This window comes from Procambarus clarkii, chromosome 11 (genome assembly GCF_040958095.1).
Source record: "Procambarus clarkii isolate CNS0578487 chromosome 11, FALCON_Pclarkii_2.0, whole genome shotgun sequence".
NCBI lineage: Eukaryota > Metazoa > Arthropoda > Malacostraca > Decapoda > Cambaridae > Procambarus > Procambarus clarkii.
This window is the reverse complement of record NC_091160.1, coordinates 50,897,173-50,924,153: the sequence shown is the minus strand read 5'-3', so window position 1 is coordinate 50,924,153 and position 26,981 is coordinate 50,897,173. Positions and strand designations below refer to the sequence as shown.

The 26,981-nt window shown below is 45.9% G+C and overlaps 1 protein-coding gene across 1 annotated transcript; it reads left to right on the top strand.

The window, feature by feature from the left end:
- Window positions 1-1,816: 1,816 nt before the first annotated feature.
- On the top strand, window positions 1,817-21,513 carry LOC138363737 (uncharacterized). Its single transcript, XM_069323130.1, has 2 exons — window positions 1,817-1,939; window positions 21,073-21,513. Exons 1-2 carry the CDS (start codon window positions 1,817-1,819, stop codon window positions 21,511-21,513), a joined length of 564 nt encoding a protein of 187 aa, XP_069179231.1.
- The last annotated feature ends 5,468 nt before the right edge of the window (window positions 21,514-26,981 follow it).

Genomic DNA, 26,981 nt, shown 5'->3' with positions numbered 1-26,981 from the left:
CTTATGTTTCTTTTCACTGTTGATGGTAATTGAAAAATCAATTCTCCAAAATTCATTTTTATTTCTAGTCTGACGCGACACTTGAACGCGTTTCGTAATAACTTATTACATTTTCAAAGACTTTTAGTTTACACACACACAACTATTACCTGCAAACACTAAACAGAGCTCTTACTTATGCTATGATTTAAACAGCTTTCATTTTTCATTTTATACCCGCATTTTGGGTGAGGTGATATGTTACAACAGTTTTGAATGAGGTGAACAAAACATTCAACACATGATAGAACACGAAACAATGGGTATTGAAGGTAAGAATGGAATTAATTGCAGAGGGCCTATTGGCCCATATTTCTTCATGCTTCTATATACTAGTCAACAGGTACTAGTCAACAACGGCTTCTCCAATGGTTTCGTTGAAGACATCATAAAAAGGAAGGTGAAACGCCATGCAACCTCTGAAGAGACAACTAACACAACACCTATACCCCCTAATAGACTATTTTACAGGAACTTCTTTTCTACAGCTCATAAAACGGAGGAAAGGGTCCTAAAGATATTGTTAATAGAAACGTTATCCCTACAGACAAAAATCAGAAGATACAATTGACGATTTACTATAAAACCAAGAAAACTGCCAACCTACTCATGAGAAACTCTCCAGACACAAAGCAGAACGCTTTGAAAGAGACCAATGTCGTCTATGCCTTCAAATGCCCACTTGGGGGACTGTAAGCCTCAAAGAACTCAGTATATAGGCAAGACAACAACATCTATTTCCAGGCGATTAACGGTGCATAAGCAACAGGGCTCCATTAAGGAACATATAATCTCTTCCCACAACCAGACAATCACCAGAGAAGTCTAATCAAAAAACACGGAAATCATCGATAGATACAGCGATAGCAGGCGGCTTGATATCTGGGAGGCACTACACATCAAGAAGTCAACACCAGCAATCAACAGCCAATTAATGCCCAACTATATTCTACCCACTTCAAGATTACGCACCTATATAGAAGCATCAAGAAATACGGGCCAATAAGCCCTTTGCAGTTACTTCCATTCTTATCTTTAACTTACCCAATATTATACCCATTGTTTCGTGTTCTGTCTTGTGTTGAGAGTTTGTTTTCACCTCATCCAAAACTGTTATAACATATCACCTCACCCAAATGCAGGTATATAAAATGAAAAGCCGTTTGAATTATAGCATAGTAAGAAATCTGTTTAGTGTTTGCAGGTTATAGTTGTCTTTGTGTAAACTAGTCTTTGAAAATGTAATAAGTTATTACGAAATGCGTCCAAGTGTCGCGTCTGACTAGAAATAATAATGAATTTTGGAAAACTGATTTTTCAATTACCATCGACAGTGAAAAGAAACACAAGAAATATTGAGAAATCTCGTGTTAGAATTATTAATCTTACTTTTTCGGTCATATTCAATAATATATGTCTACAGGAAAGACTGCTACCAAAATATACTTTATATATATATATATATATATATATATATATATATATATATATATATATATATATATATATATATATTGTGACGGTGTTCCCCCCTTTTTATTTCTCCCACGCCTGCTGTAAGAGTCATGTCCACTTTACCCGAGCGTTTTCTACGTCGCAGGCATCAGTTTGATATATGTGGGAGAGTGTAGTGTTCTCGAGGTGGCGAGAAATTCGTGAAAGGAAAGTATTTTGGCCTGTGGTATAGGCCCTTTAGGAAGCCAATATCGCGCGGGCTCCTCCGTTTTGCCGCCAAAACTCTGTGACGTCAGTGGCACCAGATTGGTCACCGACAGCGATGTGGCACAGGGAGCCAATGAAAACCTCCCTTGGCAAGTATGACCGCCACTGCGGCGCCATCAGTCTGACACGACACGTCAAGGTGAACGGATGTGCGAAGGTTGATCCTGTCAATCTGACAGTAATACGCCACTCCTGTGGATCTTATGGGTCACCCGTAGTCTGCCAGTACGCCGGGAGGTCTTCCTTCATTCCATGTGTGGACCGAAGAGGGAATTGACGGAATATTGAGCATCAAGTGCTCCAGGGTCGGGTGCTGTGCAGGTGAAGTCTAGGCAGTATCGTCTGGGACGTCTGATAGCTTCACAGTGACGACGTAGTGGCTGGGCCAATCCACTGGGAAGCAGTGAAAGAAGACACTAATTGGGAATCCGTACGACTGCAGCCGAGACGTAGGTAGGCAGCCGTAGTTGGGAGGAGAAGTTGACGGCCGGGAGACCGACTCCAACCCTACAAGATGTGGAAGAGGAGCACGAACCCGCGGAGGACAGAACACGGAGACGACGCATTTATTTTGCGACGTTGATTGAGTTCCTGGAGGACACGACAGGGTGTGTGTGGGGCGTTCCCTACACGAGGCAGGAGCCTGGACCAGGAGCTACAACTCAACTCTCACCGGAGGATAGGTGGAAGTAGGTGATTCTAGTTTCCCTCCCAATTCCCCTTTAGTCAGCTATATTATTTAGCCAGAGTATTTTGTATGTCGTGAGCAAGGCTCACCTATGTCACAGTAAGGCACAAGTGTGCAGTGGGGCCACATAGAGCACTCACGGTATTTATTATTATTATTGGTGTGTGCAGGCACCCGGAGTAATTGATGAATTTACTGTGTTGATAATGTCTTTCACGAGACTTTAATATGATCATTTAGTGAGAGAATATATATATAAAAGTACCAGTATTTGGTGCTAGGCTATGTGCCCAGTAACTATATAATTACTATTATTGATATTTATGATTTATCTATATATATATATGTCTATGCTTGTATATTGAATAACCATTCATGTGTGCAGTGATCAATTGAATATTCGCCCACGAAAGGAATTACTGAGAACTCCAGTAATATATACTTGCATGCATATCATTAAATGAAGTGCAGTGTGTTATACCATGATAGTGAATTATGGCGTTCATTAATATAGAAATGTTTGAGTTCAAGATTAGTGCAGCGAAGTATTTACGTTCTATTGCTATTGCCGCAGATATTGTGTTGTTTGAACATTTAGTGATCCTTGATAATTTAAAGAAATGGACATATTTTGCCAACAAACAAGTGCAGTAAGGGATCACGCAGTGAGGGGGGAATCGCCCAACTGATTTTGACATTGACTTGAGGGGGAGCATTGCCAGCTTGGCGAGTTCATGATTATATGTGGGAACGAGCGACTTCCGCATGAAATAGCTGTTTGCTTATTGATATAATTATGTGATGTCTTGAGTTTTAAGTAAAACACAAAATACCTTGGCGTTTCGTATCATCCCCTCCATATTTCTTGTGGCTATATAATACATGAAAGGAAATAGAGTGATAGAAATAAATACCTGCCTGATGTCAGACTAATTGAGTGTGCTCTTGCCACTGTTATCACAATTCAACGAAACCACTGACATGTTACTGGACACAGCAAACACCATTTGGCGACCTTGTGGTTAATAGTAGAGCCCTTGCCGGGGCGGGCACACAGCTGTAAAGAGAACAAGCTTTGTTCTCACTCATTCTCGATCAGAGGCCGGTTGGGATTGACTGGGATACTCTCCTGGCGTTCAGTGGCACTGCGAGGATAGAGTGAAGACCCGCAGGGCTACGGTGAGTGACCTTGGGTATACTGTTACTCTCCCCTCTTATGGTGAACCCCGACTATATATATATATATATATATATATATATATATATATATATATATATATATATATATATATATATATATATATATATTTATATATATATATATATATATATATATATATATATATATATATATATATATATATATATATATATATATATATATATATATATATATGCAATTGACGATCACAAAACACTGATCATTTTATGCGGAAAATCCACAGAGAAATATGAAATGAGGTGAACGTTTCGGCTTGTTAAAGCCTTTGTCAACACCAGACTGACTAAGGAGAAGGGAGAAGGGGGGGTTTATATAGGCCGACACCTGACCAACCCATCCCTAGGGAAAGAATTAACCAAAAACAGGTATAGCTTAGCTTAGAATGGTCAAAGAGGATTAAGCGGTCAGAGAAAAAGGATGAAAGATTAAAGAAAAGCCTCATGAATACACAATATATGAATATACAATTATAATGAGACATTGTAAGCCTCTCTATCAGAGTTGTTTCTTAAACTGTTGTGCAATATTATAACTTAAAAATGGATCAAGTTTGTACATACCAGTACTAACATTAAGAAGATTTGGACACTGACTGATTAGAGCAGACTCAATCAAATTCCGTTCCACGAAATCCCCACAATTGGTAATGCTTTTTGCCCCATTCCAGTTAATATTGTGATCGCATAAACTCGTATGTAGATACAATGCATTAGACGTTTGGGCAGTTCTAATACTATAAGCATGTTGTGACAACCGCAATTGTAAGGACTTTCCTGTTTATCCAAGGTACACAGAATCACAATCATTGCAGGGAATCGAATACACACAACCTGCTGTATCAGGGGAGTTTTTTATTAAATTGGATTTGATCGTACTATTAGTGAACACCAAATTTATATTAAGTTTCTTAATAATCAGAGACAATTTTTCAAGTCCACTCGCATAAGGTACCACCAATGAGTTAATAATTTTTGGTTTCGCCTTAGGGACGTGATTATAAAACGTACGCTTGGCTTGTACAAACGAGAAATCCAAAAACCTCTTAGGTATTGTAAACTCTTCCCAATTTCATATATTTTAGCAATCTCTTCATCAAAAAACTCAGGGCTGCAAACCCTCAAAGCTCGTAGAAACATTCCTGAAAATACTGCCTGTTTAACTTTACTATGATGATTCGAATAAAAATGAACATACGACCCCAAGTTGGTAGGTTTCCTATACACATTAAATTTGAACTTTCTAGTGACTCTATGAATCATAATGTCCTAAAACGGAAGAGTACCATTCTCCTCAGTCTCACAAGTGAATTTTATTGAAGGTACCAAAGAATTGAGTTCATTAAGAAAAACTATCTGGTCTTTGTTGCACGGCCATAAGCACAAAATATCATCAACATACCTAAACCAAACTACATTAGCCGGGATAATCCTGGATAAGATTTTTGTTTCAAAGAATTCCATATACAAATTGCTTAAAACTGGGGACAGGGGATTGCCCATCGCCATACCAAATGTTTGTTTGAAAATTTTTCCATTAAAACTAAAATAATTGTCTTTTATACACAATTTGATAAGTTCCTATACTTTATTGGTCTGCAAGCTGAAATTATATTTAGGCAGTTCCTCACGTAGAAATTCTAACAGATCATCAACAGGAACTTTAGTGAATAAAGAGGTCACAAGAAGAGGTCACCAACGTCGTCTATGCCTTCAAATGCCCTCTTGGGGACTGTAAGCCTCAAAAAACTCAGTATATAGGCAAGACAACAACATCTCTTTCCAGGCGTTTAACGATGCATAAGCAACAGGGCTCCAATAAGGAACATATAGTCTCTTCCCACAACCAAACCATCATCAGAGAAATCTTAGCAAACAACACAGAAATCATCGATAGATACAGCGATAGCAGGCGGCTTGACGTATGCGAGGCACTACACATCAAGAAGTCAACACCAGCAATCAACAGCCAATTAATGCACAACTATATTCTACCCACTTCAAGACTCCACTCCAATATAGAAGCTTCAAGAAATATGGACCAATAGGCTTTGTACAATTACTTACATTCAATATCCATTGTTTCGTGTTCTGTCTTGTGTTTGAATTTAATACCCATTCAATACCCATTGTTTCGTGTTCTGTCTTGTGTTTGAATTTAATACCCATTCAATACCCATTGTTGAAAGTTTGTTTTCACCTCATCCACCTCACCCAAATGTAGATATAAACTCGAAGATGTGCAAGCTCTATTCAGTTTCAGTTGAGTGTTTGTAAACTAAAGTCTTTGAAAATGTAATAAGTTTTACGAAACGCGCTCAAGTGTCGCGTCAGACTAGAAATAAAAATGAATTTTGGAGAATTGATCTTTGAATTACCATCAACAGTGAAAAGAAACGTAAGAAAGATAGAGAAAATTCGTGTTAGAATTATTAATCTTACTTTTTTCGGTCATATTTAATAATATATGTCTATAGGAAAGACTGCTTCCAAAATATACTAATATATATATATATATATATATATATATATATATATATATATATATATATATATATATATATATATATATATATATATATATATATATATATATATAGTATTAAACAGCACGCCATTTACCTGTATCGTTTTAAATAACAAAATTCGCCAAAGTCTATATCAGTGAATATAGTGTGTGTGTGTATGAGAAGCGTTATGATGACAGTTTATATGCATTAGCCTCACATTTTTTATGGTTTCGGGAATAAGAGCAACATTCAACTTTATTCATTCGTATTCTTGGGGCGCGGTCCCAACGCTTAAACATATCCAGAGAGAAAAATGGTTGTGAACAGTGTGTTGCAAACTGAATGTTAATCACGTCGTGTGTGTGGGATGGTTGGCCTACGTGGTTCTGACACGGGACCTCTTAGTCACAGGACCTCTTAGTCACAGGACCTCTTAGTCACAGGACCTCTAAGTCATAGGACCTCTTAGTCATAGGACCTCTTAGTCACAGGACCTCTTAGTCACAGGACCTCTTAGTCACAGAACCTCTTAGTCACAGGACCTCTTAGTCACAGGACCTCTTAGTCACAGGACCTCTTAGTCACAAGACCTCTTAGTCACAGAACCTCTTAGTCACAGGACCTCTTAGTCACAGGACCTCTTAGTCACAGGACCTCTTAGTCACAGGACCTCTTAGTCACAGGACCTCTTAGTCATAGGACCTCATAGTCACAGGACCTCATAGTCACAGGACCTCTTAGTCACAGGACCTCTTAGTCATAGGACCTCTTAGTCACAGGACCTCATAGTCACAGGACCTCTTAGTCACAGGACCTCTTAGTCATAGGACCTCTTTGTCACAGGACCTCTTAGTCACAGGACCTCTTAGTCATAGGACCTCTTAGTCACAGGACCTCTTAATCACAGGACCTCTTAGTCACAGAACCTCTTAGTCACAGGACCTCTTAGTCACAGGACCTCTTAGTCACAGGACCTCTTAGTCACAGGACCTCTTAGTCATAGGACCTCATAGTCACAGGACCTCTTAGTCACAGGACCTCTTAGTCATAGGACCTCTTAGTCACAGGACCTCTTAGTCACAGGACCTCTTAGTCATAGGACCTCTTAGTCACAGGACCTCTTAGTCACAGGACCTCTTAGTCACAGAACCTCTTAGTCACAGGACCTTTTAGTCACAGGACCTCTTAGTCACAGGACCTCTTAGTCATAGGACCTCATAGTCACAGGACCTCTTAGTCACAGGACCTCTTAGTCACAGGACCTCTTAGTCACAGGACCTCTTAGTCACAGGACCTCTTAGTCACAGGACCTCTCAGTCACAGGACCTCATAGTCACAGGACCTCTTAGTCACAGGACCTCTTAGTCATAGGACCTCTTAGTCACAGGACCTCTTAGTCACAGAACCTCTTAGTCACAGGACCACTTAGTCACAGGACCTCTTAATCATAGGACCTCTTAGTCACAGGACCTCTTAGTCACAGGACCTCTTAGTCACAGGACCTCTTAGTCATAATACCTCTTAGTCATAGGGTCTCTTAGTCACAGAATCTTTTAGTCACAGGACCACTTAGTCACATGACCTCTTAGTCACAGGACCTCTTAGTCACAGGACCTCTTACCCACAGGACCTCTTAGCCACAGGACCTCTTTGTCATAGGACCTCTTTTTCATAGGACCTCTTAGTCACAGGACCTCTTAGTCATAAGACCTCCTAGTCACAGGACCTCTTAGTCATAAGACCTCCTAGTCACAGGACCTCTTAGTCATAGGACCTCTTAGTCATAGGACCTCTTAGTCACAGAACCTTTTAGTCACAGGACCTCTTAGTCACATGACCTCTTAATCACAGGACCTCTTAGTCACAGGACCTCTTACCCACAGGACCTCTTACCCACAGGACCTCTTAGCCACAGGACCTCTTTGTCATAGGACCTCTTAGTCATAGGACCTCTTAGTCACAGGACCTTTTAGTCATAAGACCTCCTAGTCACAGGACCTCTTAGTCACAGGACCTCTTAGTCACAGGACCTCTTAGTCACAAGACCTCTTAGTCATAGGACCTCTTAGTCACAGGACCTCTTAGTCACAGAACATACTTGACACAGGATCATATTGGCGCAGAATCGTAATGACACTGGACCTTATTGACGTAGAACCTCATTGAATTTATTTTTTATATACAGGGTCTCTTAATCACAGGACCTCGCTTTTGCTACAGGACCTCAATGACACAGGACTTCATTGATACACGATCTCATTGATACAGGACCTTAGTGACACAGGACCTTATTGATACATGCCCGCAATGACACAGGACCTGAATGATACAGGACCCCACTGCAGAACAAGAAATCTCTGCCTTGGCCATTGCACCAACCTCAGGCTAACTGCCCCATCAGGCCGTCTCGGCATCCATACTGGTTCCCCCAAACGACAGGAAGAAGAAACATATATACAGTAATCTAACGATGGAACTCGTCCTCTTGCCAGGATTTTCAAGTAAGGAACAAGGAAAAATTCGAGGAAGAAGAGCACACGTCCCGGCTGCCACATCATCACTGAGCCCGGAACATCAACACGCCCACAAGCGAGGCTCAGGAGAGTACTTCCCCGGGAGACTTGTTCCTCACTAACCCAGACGACAAATCACAAACAAAGCCCGTGTCACCCGGGACTCCCCACGCGAGGTTCGTCATTCTTCAGGAAAACTTTCCCTGTGAATATCGTGAGAATTTATGATGTGGCTCTTGGCTGAGGCTATATACGAGCCTGACTAGTCTCAGTATAGGCTCTCGGCTTTAGGGGAAAACAAAAACCTGATGAGAGGAAAATGGTGTGGTATTTGCGCTTCGTATTTCTTATTTTTCGGAAAGAATATACACTGTTGATTATGCCTCCTTCGCTGGTGACTCTCACTGACGTCCGGGGTCTAGGTACGCGGCTAGCAAGTGAGCCTCTCTAGCCTTCTTGGCTTGGATGATGGAATTACGGTCAGCGTGAAGAAAATCCTGAACGATCATTTGCGCCCCCTGGCACCCCAGAACGATGGCTCACAACTTGATGGAAGTCGGCGAGAATACCGACAAGTACGTCGACAAACACAAAGAAAATGTAGATATCATCTTACATGATGATGTTCCGCATAGTCGAGAGATTTGACACAAGGCAAATGACTTGACAGAAAATTTCAAACCTAATATTTTGGTGTTTGGATAAATGTATATACACAGGGAGGTGTAGCCTACTTCCAAGTGTATATATAATGTATAGACAGCTATATACATAGAAAGAGTGTACCTCCACTTCTCTGTGTGTACAATGAATACATATAAGGAGAAGGCTACACGAACGGCAAGGCAGTGTGCGCAGAACACACATAACATTATCCAGGAAGTTGGTAAGAGAGAACCAGAGCTGACCCCAGATGTACGACGACTATTGCAACAAGCGCGACCAGAAGAAACACCGATCGAGAAGTGATACGAGAGGAAGCAAAGAAGCGATTAGAGGAGCTGGATGTGATGATAGCCACACTAGGCCCTGACGCGATCTCACCTTGGATCCTTAAAGATGTAACTGCAGTACTGCGTGTACTCCTTGCTGCAGTCTTTAACTCTTCTCTGCAACACCCAGTCACTTGGGATAGACGGTAGAGTGAAGGTCTCACATCATGCAGGTCGCCGTTAAATCCCCGACCGTCTAAGTGGTTGGGCACCATTCCTTCCCCCCATCACATCCTAAATCCTTATCCTGATCCCATCCAAGTGCATATAGTCGTAATGGTTTGGTGCTTTTCCTGGTAGTTCCCTTCCTCTCTACAAATGGAGGAACTGCCTGACATTTGTTAATGGGAAAATGTGGTACCTATATACAAGGAGGAAAACATGAACCACTGAGTTACGGACCAGTATCGCTAACAGGTATTTAGAACAAATCTATTTTGTTTCCAAGCATTGATATGGACTCGGGAAAGGAAAATCTTGCTTGATCAACTTATTAGAGTTCTATCATAAGATGACTACAGTCAAACAGGAGAGAGAGAGAGAGAGAGAGAGAGAGAGAGAGAGAGAGAGAGAGAGAGAGGGGAGAGAGAGAGAGAGAGGGAGGGGGGAGAGAGAGAGAGAGAGGGAGAGAGAGAGAGAGAGAGAGAGAGAGGGGGAGAGAGAGAGAGAGGGGGGGGAGAGAGAGAGGGAGAGAGAGAGAGAGAGAGAGAGAGAGAGAGAGAGAGAGAGAGAGAGGTACAAGGAAAGAGAGAGAGAGAGAGAGGGGGCCAGGCAGACTGCATTTTCCTGGTTTCCAGAAGCCTGTTGACACTGTTCCTCACAAGCGACTCCTATACAATTTAGAAAAATAGGCTGGTGTATCGAGAAGAGTACTGAAGTGGATGAAGAAGTACCATTAAGGAAGAGGGGAAAGAGTCACAGTAAGAGGAAAGCTATCAGACTAGAGAGGGGTAATGAGTGGAGTACCTTGTTACGATCCTTACCTCCTGTGGAGGTTGGGTTCTGTTATAAAGTAATAGTTAGCGCAGGGGGGGGGGGGTCGATTAGATAATTGTTTTCTTGAAAGAAATCTGCAGCTGGCAACTGCGAGGCGGTAAGTGACTATTATTGCTCCGCCAGTAAACTAGTTCCCTTCAGCTGGAGATTGGTTAGGAATAACGTGTACTGATATAGCAAAACTATGTGAAGGAAAAATGGACTCAATCAAAAACCCTGCGTGGGGAATATGGTAAATGAAGTCTATAAAGGGTTTGATTGGAAATGTTAAAGAATAGAGTATTAAGGGGCGATGACTCAACAGTGGGGGGGGGGGAGAGACGCCATCTTGCCCTGACGAGAGGAGGACCGTTGAGGACCGGTCCTCCCGAGGGATCTCTCCTGCAGTATCATGAGCTGAGCCACTAAACTGTAGTAACAGGGTTGCAAGAAAGGGTAGAGTACTTTGGTTTGGTTGGTTAGTTTCATGTCTAATCATTTTCATGTCCTCTCTTACGGGCATGAATAGCCCGTAAGAGAGTCCGGGTTCCCTTGGGATTTATATATGTGTCACGTGTAGGCGATGAGTCACAATAACGTGGCTAAAGTATGTTGACCAGACCACACACTAGAAGGTGAAGGGACGACGACGTTTCGGTCCGTCATGGACCATTCTCAAGTCGATATGTGTCACCGGCTGACAGGTGTGGTGGCTGTGCCCTGTTCCAGTGTTGGACTACGAGCCACTGGGAGACCAGAGCCTGTTTGAGTGATTATTATTCAATGTTATTATCTTCAGAATGTCCTTGAGTTGTAAGGAGAGAATTTATCTCATACAATATATCGTGTGTTTTATGCATATAAATCCTTGTCATATATATCTACTCGGCTGTTTTCCCTATTCCTTGTATTTCCCTTGGCTCAAGTAAAAGCCTTATTCCCCCTAGACAACATTAAAATACATGACACCCCCACCCCTACCGTGACATACCACCAGGGTCGGTACTACACCCCAACCGTGACATACCACGAGGGTCGGTACTACACCCCAACCGTGACATACCACGAGGGTCGGTACTACACCCCAACCGTGACATACCACGAGGGTCGGTACTACACCCCAACTGTGACATACCACCAGGGTCGGTACTACACCCCAACTGTGACATACCACGAGGGTCGGTACTACACCCCAACCGTGACATACCACCAGGGTCGGTACTACACCCCAACCGTGACATACCACGAGGGTCGGTACAACACCCCAACCGTGACATACCACCAGGGTCGGTACTACACCCCAACCGTGACATACCACGAGGGTCGGTACAACACCCCAACCGTGACATACCACCAGGGTCGGTACTACACCCCAACCGTGACATACCACGAGGGTCGGTACTACGTACAATCCTGTTCCTAATATATGCAGACGATCTAACAGAGGAAGTCAGCTCCTTCGTATCCATGTTTGCTGACGATGATTCGCAAATGAGGTGAATCAGAACTGAGGAGAACTGCAGAACATTAAGAAGATGGACTGGACAATATTAAGACAACGTCGGAGAAATGACTACTAGATTTTAACCCTGACAAATGCAAGGCTGTGAGATTAGGAAATAAAGCAAGAAGACCTTAAATGCAGTACAGTATGAAGTACGAGATATAACACGAGATCTAAGAGATGCACACATCAGCAGCATAGCGACGGCTGTATGTGTCATAATAGCAACTATCCGTTACAAATTAAAACTTGAAAAGATCCAAAAATATGCAACAAGGCTTGTTTTTGAGCTAAGAGAACTGAGCTATGAAGAAAAACTGAGAAAACTGGATCTCACTACACAGGAGGGAAGGAGAAGACGGGCAGACATGATAACGACATAAAAAATTCTAAAATTCTAAGGAGAATTCACAAAGTAGATATAGAAACAGTGTTCAGATTAAGGAACAGTGGAAAGAGAGGACGCAGTTGGCAACAGGAAGCACAGATGAGTGACCAAGACGTGAGAGAGAACTTCTTCAGTCTCTAAGTCATAAACAAGAGACACAGACGTGATGCTCAAGTTGTCGAAGCCAATTCGATACATAGTTTCATGTGTAAATATGAAAAGAAAAGCGAAGTAAAGCTGTGACTTTATTGAAGTATATGATGGTTGGAAGGAGGGGCTTAAGAGCAGATGTACGACCCTGCAAGCACCACTAGGTAAGTATAAAGAGGTGTAACCAACTTCTCAGTGGATATACAATGAGAATTTTCTTTAACCTTGAAGTTTGTACAAAAAGTACCGAATTCTTGCTGGTTGTAAGTAGACCTACGCTACTAACTCTCCTCCAGTTGATAGACCATAAGCTCAACACCGGAGCAAAAATTGTTCAAGCGACTTGATAGAATTTATTATAAACTTTCAAATAAATCTCGATATATTGGACAAAAATTTACACATTATATCCGGATTTATATTTCCTTCTTTGCAATCACCTTTTTTTTTCTTGCGAGAGTTTCAGCTCTTGGGGCCCCGTCTTTCAGTCAAATGGCATATGGACCTTTTACCTATTGGGCTCAGTGATATTTTCGTTTAAAGTTGAGCATGCAGACGAGAAGTCCCTATAACGGGGCTGAATATATGATGATCACAACCACACATCAGAAGATGGAGACACGACGACGTTTGAGTCCGTCCAGGACCATTATCACGTCCAGTGTGTGATAGGACTTGGTAATGGCTCAGGACGGACTTGATAATGGCCCAGGCCGGACTTGATAATGGTCCAGGACGGACTTGATAATGGCCCAGGACGGACTTGATAATGGTCCAGGACGGACTTGATAATGGCCCAGGACGGACTTGATGATGGCCCAGGACGGACTTGATAATGGTCCAGGACGGACTTGATAATGGTCCAGGACGGACTTGATAATGGTCCAGGACGGACTTGATAATGGCCCAGGACGGACTTGATAATGGCCCAGGACGGACTTGATAATGGCCCAGGACGGACTTGATAATGGTCCAGGACGGACCGAAACGTCGTTTTCTCGCCATCTTGAGCATGAAGTTTGCCTTTATGAATTAATTCCATAGCCGTTCACGGACTTGAGACTGAAACAATGATTTCTAAAGTTTCTGTGGCTAACTTTGGGAACTTAATTCCGTATTGTGTCCTTTGATTGTGTTTCTACCATTTCAAATAATCTGATCTTGTCTGCCCTATCAATTCACTGGTTAATTTTATATGTGGTAATCGTCTCTCAATACTATTCTATCTTTCTGTGATTGGGGGGGGGGTCGATTTCACTAGTCTTTCCAAGTACCTCATGCCTTTCAATTCTGGGACTGCTCTGTTGTCACACCTCTGACCTTTCTCCAGCAGATTTGTTTTCGTGATTAATACTGCGAATACCTCCAAACAAGCTCCTCATGTTCCTAGATTGGAATCTCATATATTTTATGCACAATCGTGAAGGATAATTTTGTCAGACATCAAATGTCACATCTCTCCCTGGCCAGCCTGAAATACGCACCGGATAATATTTGATTTTATATTCGGATGTGATACTAAGCCCAGATCTTCTCTTTGTGCTTTATTCTTGATGGTTTCGTCTCCTATTTGGCAACATGTGACCGATCTTATGTTCCAACCTCATTCGTTTACACATACTGAGTTAAACTTTAATAACCACTTGTTGGACTCTTCGTTCTGTTTGCCCCGGTCATCTTTTAGGTTCTTGCTATCCTCATCCGCGTTTATCCAACTCAGAATTTTTCCTCATCCACAAATATTGAAAGGAACAAGGCTGACCCATCTTGAAGACATTTACATGTGTCTGGACCAGGATTGGCCCTAAATGCAACCCTTGTGAGACATTTCACAGCTTTGAAATACCTTCTTTCACAAATATCAAACCACCACGCGGATGTTGCCAAGCCTTTGTTTTTCAATCTCTCTCTCTCTCTCTCTCTCTCTCTCTCTCTCTCTCTCTCTCTCTCTCTCTCTCTCTCTCTCTCTCTCTCTCTCTCTCTCTCTCTCTCTCTCTCTCTTTCTCTCTCTCTCTCTCTCTCTCTCTCTCTCTCTCTCTCTCTCTCTCTCTCTCTCTCTCTCTCTCTCTCTCTCTCTCTCCCTCTATATATAAATATATATATATATATATATATATATATATATATATATATATATATATATATATATATATATATATATATATATATATATATATATATATATATATATTATTGTGGTTGGGTGTGTGTCGTTGATCCTTCTTTATGGACAACCCAACCCAAAACTCGGTAGAGTGCTAACACTTTACCAGGAGATCTCCCTGGGTGCTTCTGGCTCTTGGAGAGGGGCTCAACGTCACACGTTTAGGGGATGCGGCTCCAATACTTAGCCTCGTTGTCACGTGCACACACACCCACTCGAGCCACTGTGACTCCCCACTCTCTCCTTATGTGATATGATCTCCTCAATCCCCTTTGTTTTATTGATTATTCCGTTCTACCTGTCCACAGCTGTGGTTCTTGGTTCTTTCTCTCTCTCTCTCCTTCTTTCCTACTTCCTGAGAAGCCTCACTAGGACAAGGGCAAACACCAGCAAATTTGAATACATTTACTGGACAAAGCACATACACGATACGTACACACATATAATAATAATAATAATGAATCCTACACTCTATACTATTTCAGTCAGGTTGCACTCCAACACCATCAGAACTCTATCATCTGCTTATCAAGTGGTATCCTATCTCCTGATTCACCCATTAATACTACCAACCTCCTCAAGTAGGTCAAGTCTTATAACACAATGTTTACTATCAGCAAGAGAATATATATATATAAACACATACAAGGAAAACCAGCGTATGGCTACAATAACATAAATGTTCCTTGATATACAACAATGATCAATCGATCACCCTATCAGTCCTAGAACACATATGTATGTCTCTGCAGGTAATCCAGCCCACGACTGTAACCTTATACTTCAGGATAAGTACTCCTTGGCACAAAAATGGCAAACAATCACTCACCTTTCACTGCGTCTTGCACGCTAATGACAACCAAACACTCTACCAACTCCCTAGAAGTAATCAACCAGAACTTCCCGTCTACATCTGGAAGTTCACTACCCTGATATCTTCAGGTTCTTCCGGGTTTAACTACCAGGGTCCTCCACAGCGCTCCTGGTTGCTACACCATGACGTCTTCCTTTAGCAACAATGGTGCTTCACCATTGGTATCACAGAAGCATGTGAAACTTCATTCCACTACTCCTCTTCTCACAGCTTGAGATTCTCTTCCTCACTGTATGGCTGCTCTCCCACAGAGCTCAGTACTTTCCACTACCTTGGAGTCTCATCAACTACTCCCTCTGTGCTGGCTTCGAAGTTCTCAGCAACTTCTTCCAAAGACAAACCTGCAACCCATTGACACGCCAATAAAAACGTTCCCCTTAAACTCATAAACGAAATAATCCACACAATATGTTTGCACCTAACATATCTCTGATCTCTTCATACTTTGAGAGTGGACTCCCCCGTTTGGGCTGGTCCATGCTCCGCCTTGCCAGGCGGTCCTCACTCTAGGAGGGTCCTCCGCCGCCGGTCAGTTGGCTTCAGGCGGTTGACGGGAGAGTGTTACGGCCCTATTGGGTCGCAACGGGGTTCTTTCTCTGATCTTAGTAGAGTTTGGGTATCCGGCCCCAAGCTAGTAGTGGCTTTCAAGGGGTGTGTTCCGTAACGCAAGTAAATAAAAGGGGAAGGGATACAAATTAACTAAACTTAATATATAATTACCACCACCAATAAATAAATATATAAATTATCACACGGGGGGTATAAACACTAGAATATACAATATGGTCTTCCTCTGAAGACGCTGAGTGTCCACGGTGCTCAATGATGCTTAGCCCTTGGTCCTCTTCTTGTGGCCTCTCGACGAATCCTTAGATTCTCGTAGCGAGTCTACCCCGGCCACAGGCCAGCCAAATCACAATCCCACTGGGTGCACCGTCGTGGAGGCCGTCAACCACAAATCCAGCCTGTAGCTGGCAGGTTCCAATCAGCAACACTGCGTAGGCCACTCCACGACCGATACTAGGGTTGCGAGCCCTAGGCAGGAGCCTCGTGTGATTCCACAGATCACTCTCCTCACCACAACACCCTAGTGGCTAGTCTTCTCCACCAGTCAGCCCCGGGTACGACAATCCCTGGTTCTGCCACCTCACAGGCAGGCTAACACAACAGTGTTCATCCGGGGGGTGACTCACAGCTTCAGCAGCAAATGCGTGGAGGTTCTACGGCTGCCTTGGGTAGACTGATCCAACGTCCATTACAGCAGTCCCAGGTCAACTCTGTAATCAGACACGTCATCAGTACTAGTTACACTCTAGAGCACCTCACTTACAGGCTTAGACACAAACGCCCACCTATCCACTTCATAGATGGCGTTGCTGTCTAAGCGCCACCTCACCAGAGGTCAGCAGCGGCTACGTCACGAGCTGATTAGGACGGGAAACTAGCCCTTGTGGCCGGTATATCTCGTCCTCACTAGATGGCGTCGTCCATTTGGAGGGGGTTTCAGGAGCTGACCCACAGATGGCGTGGTCGTCACTGCTCCATGCTCGGACGCTGCACTCGGGTCCGTAACAGAGAGGACGTGCTGCTCGTCCCTCCAGCTGTCTCTCTCTCTTCTCCATCCTCTTATTTAAGCTTCCTGCCTTACCAAAACATGTCTAACGTATCAATAAACATTTGCTATGATCGCTGGGCACACGATCAATTACCGGCAACCACTGTAAACTGGCTAAATTTGGGCTTACCACAAAAAGTCTCCTGCAGGGCGCTCTCCCTCTGATCGAGTCTGACCAGGGCGCTCCCACGGCCCACGAAAATGTCTCTGGGCGGCTTAACAAACTCTCCTTGCCGTCTAGGACTTGAGACCAAACGTTCCCAGCTCGATTCCACAGCTGGAACGTCTGCACACTTCCTTTCCCTTGAAGGTATATCCAACAGGGGATCCTCTCCAACGGGAGCTCAAATGGAGTGCAGCTTCCCCTCACGATGTCTGGTACTCAAGTGGGGTCAGAGCCCTTCCGAAGCAAGCCTCACGCCTCCAGTAAATTATCCACATCTCATAACCAGTCATTTATCTATTTTCTTATTCACTGCCCATATTCTTAAACTCTCTGTAAAATTTATCCAATTATTTTTACATATGAATCTTCATGTCTGTATATCTCTGACCTCCTAGTCAGGTCAGACTTGATAGAATAATTCTCAAAGGGGAGCCTCGTTTTTAGGCTGCCTGAGATCATAACAATATGTAACCACATGTGAAAAACAGAGAATGATTAACACGTTTTCGGCTAATTCACCTTCATCAGAGCAAAGTAGAATGAATGAGTAGAATGATTCATTCTACTTTGCTCTGATGAAGGCGAATTAGCCGAAAACGCATTAAGCATTCTCTATTTTTCACATGTGGTTTTGTACGTATGTGAATACAAAATATATATATGTTCACATATAAAATCGAGTATATGTATTGTCACGGTAAAATCTCTAGTAAGCGATTCGGCCTGCTCCCTTATCGCTTATTCTACTCATTCATGTCTATTTAATCAAGAACTGCAGCCAAGAACAACAACAACTACTACTACTTCCAGACGTCTAGACCAGTCTCCACCTGCACCCCTGCCTGTCACCCCACCTGCACCCCTGCCTGTCACCCCACCTGCACCCCTGCCTGTCGCCCCACCTGCACCCCTGCCTGTCGCCCCACCTGCACCACTGCCTGTCGCCCCACCTGCACCCCTGCCTGTCGCCCCCCCCGCACCCCTGCCTGTCGCCCCACCTGCACCCCTGCCTGTCGCCCCACCTGCACCACTGCCTGTCGCCCCACCTGCACCACTGCCTGTCGCCCCACCTGCACCCCTGCCTGTCGCCCCCCCCGCACCCCTGCCTGTCGCCCCACCTGCACCCCTGCCTGTCGCCCCACCTGCACCACTGCCTGTCGCCCCACCTGCACCACTGCCTGTCGCCCCACCTGCACCACTGCCTGTCGCCCCACCTGCACCACTGCCTGTCGCCCCCCCCGCACCCCTGCCTGTCGCCCCACCTGCACCCCTGCCTGTCGCCCCACCTGCACCACTGCCTGTCGCCCCACCTGCACCACTGCCTGTCGCCCCACCTGCACCCCTGCCTGTCGCCCCCCCCGCACCCCTGCCTGTCGCCCCACCTGCACCCCTGCCTGTCGCCCCACCTGCACCCCTGCCTGTCGCCCCACCTGCACCACTGCCTGTCGCCCCACCTGCACCACTGCCTGTCGCCCCACCTGCACCACTGCCTGTCGCCCCACCTGCACCACTGCCTGTCGCCCCACCTGCACCCCTGCCTGTCGCCCCACCTGCACCACTGCCTGTCGCCCCACCTGCACCACTGCCTGTCGCCCCACCTGCACCACTGCCTGTCGCCCCACCTGCACCACTGCCTGTCGCCCCACCTGCACCACTGCCTGTCGCCCCACCCGCACCCCTGCCTGTCGCCCCACCTGCACCACTGCCTGTCGCCCCACCTGCACCCCTGCCTGTCGCCCCACCCGCACCACTGCCTGTCGCCCCACCTGCACCACTGCCTGTCGCCCCACCTGCACCACTGCCTGTCGCCCCACCTGCACCCCTGCCTGTCGCCCCACCTGCACCACTGCCTGTCGCCCCACCTGCACCACTGCCTGTCGCCCCACCTGCACCACTGCCTGTCGCCCCACCTGCACCACTGTCTGTCGCCCCACCTGCACCACTGCCTGTCGCCCCACCTGCACCCCTGCCTGTCGCCCCACCTGCACCACTGCCTGTCGCCCCACCTGCACCACTGCCTGTCGCCCCACCTGCACCCCTGCCTGTCGCCCCACCTGCACCACTGCCTGTCGCCCCACCTGCACCACTGCCTGTCGCCCCACCTGCACCACTGCCTGTCGCCCCACCTGCACCACTGCCTGTCGCCCCACCTGCACCACTGCCTGTCGCCCCACCTGCACCACTGCCTGTCGCCCCACCTGCACCACTGCCTGTCGCCCCACCTGCACCACTGCCTGTCGCCCCACCTGCACCACTGCCTGTCGCCCCACCTGCACCACTGCCTGTCGCCCCACCTGCACCACTGCCTGTCGCCCCACCTGCACCACTGCCTGTCGCCCCACCTGCACCCCTGCCTGTCGCCCCACCTCGCACCACTGCCTGTCGCCCCACCTGCACCACTGCCTGTCGCCCCACCTGCACCACTGCCTGTCGCCCCACCTGCACCACTGCCTGTCGCCCCACCTGCACCACTGCCCGTCGCCCCACCTCGCACCTGGGTCGCCGGGAGACCACGCCCTCCGAAACAAGCAGTTTAACAGCTGGTTAATAGTTAAAGAAGTCACCAGCGCCATCTACCCGGCCGACATTCTGTATATATAAGGCTACCTAGCCCACTACAAGTTCAGATTTCTCCTGCGTGCTCAACTGAGTAGACCCGTTAACACATCTCGGGGTTGTACCGGATTTAGTCAGACTAGGTCACAGTATTCTGCATCATATTTTATTTTGCACCTTAACGTAACAAAAATTTGATTATTCGTCTTGTTTGTTTTGCACACTTTGTATTACAGGTAAGCTGGTATATTTTTGTACTTTGTTTAATTTATTTTTTTGATCAAAGTAAAGTATTTTTAAATGTTTTTTCTCTGCTTTATCCTACAGTTTATCTCACGGTGAACACGACTTGCAGTTTAACTTTTTTACTGCACGAACACCAACTTTTCCCGTCACAGATTATTAACCTTACCCTTTCGGTCATATTCAACAACATTATATATATATATATATATATATATATATATATATATATATATATATATATATATATATATATATATATATATATATATATATATAAGGGTGAGGGCAGCCGTAGCAGTCGGTCGTGCAGGGGGTTGGGTCCCACATTTGTGCCCATTCAACAAGGATAACAGTGCCTGAGGAAGTCAAGAATCGACTCATGTCGGTGTTAATACCTGCTGAAGACTCTTAGTGGGTCGAGGAAGCCTACCTCTCCAGCACTGCAACAGAATCAACTGTAAAAGGTGTGTTGTCCTGGCGGGAGGCGTGCTAGGGAGGGGAAGGACACAGTCCTGGGTGAGGGTTATCCCAGTGCCTCCATAAACAACAGCCTCCAGGAGGGAAGGAGGCCTCATGTGGAGGGGGGGGGGAGTGAAGGGGAGGCTCACAAACCTGCTTGTATTCCAGCAGACTTATAAGTGAATGTGTGCGTCTTTTCAGATGAATGGTGAGTTTGTAGTGATAAACATAACGCACCTGTGAAACTTTGTGTTAATTGTGTGTGACCGGGACACCTCCCCCCCTCTCCCTAGCCTCCCACAGGCCTCGCCAGCCCACCCAGCTACCCTCTCCCGGCGGCTGACCCGACGACCATCGTCCACCCCACGCCGACTGTCGACCAACGCCCACCATCATCTCCCACGCATCGTCACCCAACGCCCACCGTTACCCCACTCCGACCGGCACCCCACGCCCACCGTCACCCCACGCAACCCTACGCCCACCGGAACCCCACGCCCACCGTCACCCCACGCAACCCTACGCCCACCGGCACCCCACGTCCACCGTCACCCCACGCAACCCTACGCCCACCGCCACCCCACGCCCACCGTCACCCCACGCAACCCTACGCCCACCGCCACCCCACGCCCATCGTCACCCCACGCCCTACGGCTCCCTTACCAGGAAAGGGTGGAAGGACACAGGTGGTGGGGTCAAGAGACTGGGTCACCAGTGTGCCAATAAGTGCTTGAAAAAGGTAAGTTGAGTCCAGTTCTGTGGTGACTGGACCATTGTGAGTATCGTTCTGAGAGCACCACACCCAGTGAGCCACGACACATTCACCAGTGTTTAGTGACAAAAGGAAATTATCCAAGTGTTACGTGTCACATCAACCCTCCCCCCACCCCCCCCTGAGTGTAGTGCCTCCCCCCCCCCACCCCCTGAGTGTAGTGCCTCCCCCCCCAACCCCTGAGTGTAGTGCCTCCCCCCCACCCCCTGAGTGTAGTGCCTCCCCCCACCCCCTGAGTGTAGTGCCTCCCCCCCCCACCCCCTGAGTGTAGTGCTTCCCCCCACCCCCTGAGTGTAGTGCCTCCCCCCACCCCCTGAGTGTAGTGCCTCCCCCCCCCAACCCCTGAGTGTAGTGCCTCCCCCCCCCACCCCCTGAGTGTAGTGCCTCCCCCCCCCAACCCCTGAGTGTAGTGCCTCCCCCCCCCAACCCCTGAGTGTAGTGCCTCCCCCCACCCCCTGAGTGTAGTGCCTCCCCCCCCACCCCCTGAGTGTAGTGCCTCCCCCCACCCCCTGAGTGTAGTGCCTCCCTCCACCCCCTGAGTGTAGTGCCTCCCCCCCAGTGAGTGTAGTGTCTCCCGCTCGCCCACTCCACTTGTGTAGTGTCTCCCCCCCCCCCCCCCCCGTGAGGTGCAGTGTCTTCCACTCCCCCGCCCCCACCTCCCACGATCAGGTGGTCGCGCCTTCCCTCCCCGGCCCCCCTCCCAGACCGGGCCAGCGCAGCCTCCCAACCCCCACCCACCACCTCCACGAGCCCACCCACCCCAGACATCTGCCCAGACATGACACATAGTATAGGGGACAACCTCGTCCCCCCCAGCCAGGAGGGAGAGACAAATACTCCAGCGCAAGGTAACATTCACTTTACCTAAGGGGATGGCAGAAGAAGCCGCTACCAGCCAGCTCACCCCTCCCGAACCCAATCAAAGGAGAAGCACATGCAGTGTTTGTGGGAGCAACATCAGCATCAACTCTGTCTCCAGAGTCATACGCCAGCATGGCGACTGTCCTGGGTCAGGGAGGCCTCCCGTGGGAGAAGGCAGCACTCAGGTGCCTGTTGCACCAGTACAAATCGCAACAGATTACATTGCAACAGACGACCTGCTAGAGGCAATTAAAGCAACGTCAACCAGGACACTCACCCACATCCCAAAGGCCTCTCGCCCATTTGCTGCCGGGAAATACACGGACCTCATCGCAAAAGTCAACAGAGGGTCAAATAACCTTGATGCACCTGATACCATCAAAGCCTGGCACAATCTGTTACTTTTTGGCAATGCATGCTAAGGTGTACCAGACAGAGGAGGCAAGACACTGGCCTCATCCGTCAATAAAGCAATTAGGGATTTTCCTAGGGCTGACAACCTAGTCCGCCTCCCCAAACCCACCAAACACCGCCGAGGCAGACCAAGTACGACAATCAGCGACAACAGAAAATTAGGTATCCAAGTCAGCAAGAAAATTGAAGAGGGCAATACAGTCGGGGCACTCAGGTTGATCACAAGTGAGGACAAAATTTTGCCCAGGGATGAAACCACAGCCCAAGCACTGAGAGAAAAACACCCCCCTCAGGGCCGTAGGTGGACCTCCCCCACAGGTCAGGCTCGCCCCTAACCAGGAACCTCTCGTCCTCCGGGAGTCAGAGGTTTATAAAGCTATCGTTTCATTTCCCCCGGGCTCCTCAGGAGGCTACACAGGGGTAAGACCTCAACATGTGAAGGAAATGGTGAACCCTGTTCCTGGCCCAGCTGCAGAAGCGCTCCTGACAGAAATCACAACGTTTGTCAACAACTGCCTCGCCGGGTTAATCCCGGATGAAATCAAACCATTCTTCTTTGGTGCATCCCTATGTGCCCTGAAAAAAAAGGGGGGAGGGATCAGACCCATTGCCGTTGGTAATACCCTTCGCCGCCTAGTTGCAAGGGCTGCTGTCAGAAGTATCCGAATGGAAGCAGCCACCATGCTGCAACCCAACCAGCTGGGGTTTGGAGTCCCCCAAGGCTGTGAAGCAGCGGCTCATGCTGCACGAGCCTACATTAGCTCTCTTACTGAAGACCAGGCAGTAGTAAAATTAGATTTTAAAAACGCTTTCAACTCGGTCAAAAGGGAAGCAATCCTCACTGCAGTCCAGGAACATTGCCCAAGCATTCTCCCGTTTGTGTCAGCAGGCTACAGCAAAGACTCAACCCTCCCGTTTGGCAAACATGAAGTCACCTCAGCAGAGGGAATTCAACAGGGAGACCCACTTGCACCATTCCTCTTTTGCATAGCGGTTCGAGAAATAACAACCCGACTGTCCAGTGAGCTCAACATCTGGTTCCTGGATGATGGCACTATGGCAGGCACACAAGATTCCCTGCTAGAAGACCTACAGCTGGTGAAGACACGGGGGGAGTCCATGGGTCTCGTTCTTAACCCCTCCAAGTGCGAAATTATTGCATCCAGTGAAGTAATCATTAGAACAGTGAAATCAGTTTTACCAGAAGCCTCAGTCGTTAAATCTACCGACAGCACACTACTCGGAGCACCTCTGGGCCACAATGCCATTGCTGCAGTCGTTGACGAAAAGTTTAGAGACCTAAAGAGGATGGAAGAGAGAATTGGGGACTTGGACTCCCACGATGCCCTCTACCTTCTCACAAAGTGCTTTACCTTGCCCAGGCTAACATACTTCTTAAGGTGTGCACCAACTTTTGGCAACCCACTTCTACATCAATATGATGAGCTCCTCAGGTCAATATTCAGGAAGGCGCTCAACCTAGATTTAGATGACAGTCAGTGGGACCAAGCAACACTCCCAGTGAGATTTGGAGGGATTGGCATACGAAAGGCAACTGAGGTAGCACTTCCAGCATTCTTATCCTCATGTACAGCAGCCAACAAATTGGTAGGGCAGATCCTACCAGAGCGTATGAGAGAGACAGCGGGAACTCATGATCAAACGTTCATCGAAGCAGCCAGACAATGGGACACCATTGCACACCCTCAACCCCGACCACAAGTCCCAAAAGACCACAAGCAGGCCCACTGGGATAGCCCCATAATGGAAAAGACTGTCACAGCAATGATTGACAACGCTGATGCTGAAAACAAAGCCCGCCTCCTAGCGGTAACAGCACCCCACGCCGGGAATTTTTTATTTGCTGTGCCCAATGCAGCCCTGGGAACTCGCCTCAGTCATGACGCTCTCCGCATTGGAGTTGCCCTTCGCCTTGCCGCCCCTATCCTCACCGAACATAGGTGCATCTGCGGAACTGCGATGGCAGACCAATATGGTCGTCATGGTCTGGTATGTCGTAAATCACAGGGTAAAATTGCAAGACATGAAGAAGTCAAAGACATCATCAAGAGGAGCCTCGCCACAGCCCGCTGCCCGGCACAAAGAGAACCACACTTATCCAGACCTAGCGACCCTCAGAAGCGCCCTGATGGGGTCACCTTGCTACCTTGGAAGGATGGTAAGCAAGTGGTATGGGACTACACGTGCGCTGCCACACTGGCCAGTACCTACCTCCACTACAGCACACGTGAAAGCGGTGGTGCTGCTTCTTTCAGGGAATCGCAAAAAATTATTAAATGCAAAGGTCTAGCACACTGCTACAGCTTTGTTCCGATCGGCTCGGAGACCCTCGGTTCGTGGGGAAAATGTGCATTGAAGTTCCTGAAGGAATTGGGGGACAAATTGATCAGCGCTACAAAAGACCAGAGAGCAAAATGTTTCTTGTTCCAGCACCTCAGTGTTGCGATTCAGAGGGGAAATGCCAGTTGCGTCTTAGGCACTAGTCCAACTTCAGAGGAATTCGAAGAAGTGTTTGACTTGCAACAATGATCGAACCCGTCTGTGACATTCATCAATGTTTCCCATTGTTGTGTTTTTCAAGAGATCCATAACCTTTAAGCACCTTTTTGCATTATTATTTTTGTATCAACCCATGTATATCTTGTAACCATCAAATGCATAATAAAGCACAAAAAATAAAAAAGGAAGGGGGTGGTAGGAGAAAAGCACATAGAAACTGTATTGGAGGGGATCTAAACATTCCCTCTAATGCGTTATGCATGGGTTCCTCCGAGGCTATGGGTCCCCCTTCTTCCAGCTAGAGGTGGTACTCCCCTCCTATATATATATATATATATATATATATATATATATATATATATATATATATATATATATATATATATATATATATATATATATTAGTATATTTTGGTAGCAGTCTTTCCTGTAAACATATATTATTAAATATGACCGAAAAAGTAAGATTAATAATTCTAACACGAATTTTCTCGATCTTTCGTATATTTCTTTTCACTGTTGGTGGTAATTCAAAAATCAATTCTCCAAAATTCATTTTTATTTCTAGTCTATTTCTAGACTTGAAATAAAAATGAATTTTGGAGAATTGATTTTTGAATTACCACCAACAGTGAAAAGAAATGTACGAAAGATCGAGAAAATTCGTGTTAGAATTATTAATCTTACTTTTTCGGTCATATTTAATAATATATGTCTACAGGAAAGACTGCTACCAAAATATACTAATATATATATATATATATATATATATATATATATATATATATATATATATATATATATATATATATATATATATATATATATATATATATATATATATGTATGTATGTATCTTACACATTGGTCACTCACATTCCCGGGACCTCTATCGGCCGCCATGAGAAGTCCAATATCGAATTCCTGTATTTTCCAGCTGAGTGTCTGGCGGTGTCCGCCGCCCTGGAAAATCCGCATCGGCAAGTTTCATAAATTTTATAGAATTTATACCTTGTCAATTTAACTGCAATTTAATGGGCGACCGCCGTTAGGACATCAATAGGAAGAATAATTAATCCATATTAATCTATTTATATCCCGATACCAATCCCTTCTAACCGCATCATGTTTGACATGGCATGGTAAATTAGGAATAGCTGTTCATTTCTTTTTTATACTTCGTTGCCCAATTTTGTTTCGTCTATAAATGTTGAGAAGTGATGACTATCGGTCGGTCCCGAGGAACTGGGGGCAGTTAAAAATGGATTCACAAGGAGTTAGAACTATAGAAGATCATTTACAACGCTAACCAACAAATGTAAATTTTCTTCTGTCCACCATGGACAGGGTTAGGGATCTGAGAAACATAAAATTCTGTGATTTATTGAACAATACACCACTGAGGGTGGTTGTAGGGCTTTTAAAATGCTAATCTAAGCTACAAACATAAATGCACAGATTTCTGTCTGTCCAACAGACGTAAACCTGTAAGACGAATTTGTACCTATACTTAATGATCAAGTCACTTCTATAAAATTTACTATAGAGACTGAAAATGATAAATGTTTCCCATTCACACACATATATATATATATATATATATATATATATATATATATATATATATATATATAT

What these genes read in the sequence shown, in the direction of transcription:
- LOC138363737 (XM_069323130.1), top strand. Translation starts at nt 1,817, where the DNA reads ATGTGGCACAGGGAGCCAATGAAAACCTCCCTTGGCAAGTATGACCGC. An exon ending in TTGATCCTGTCAATCTGACA is followed by an intron (nt 1,940 to 21,072) that starts GTAATACGCCAC and finishes CCCTCTCCCTAG; the next exon opens with CCTCCCACAGGCCTCGCCAG.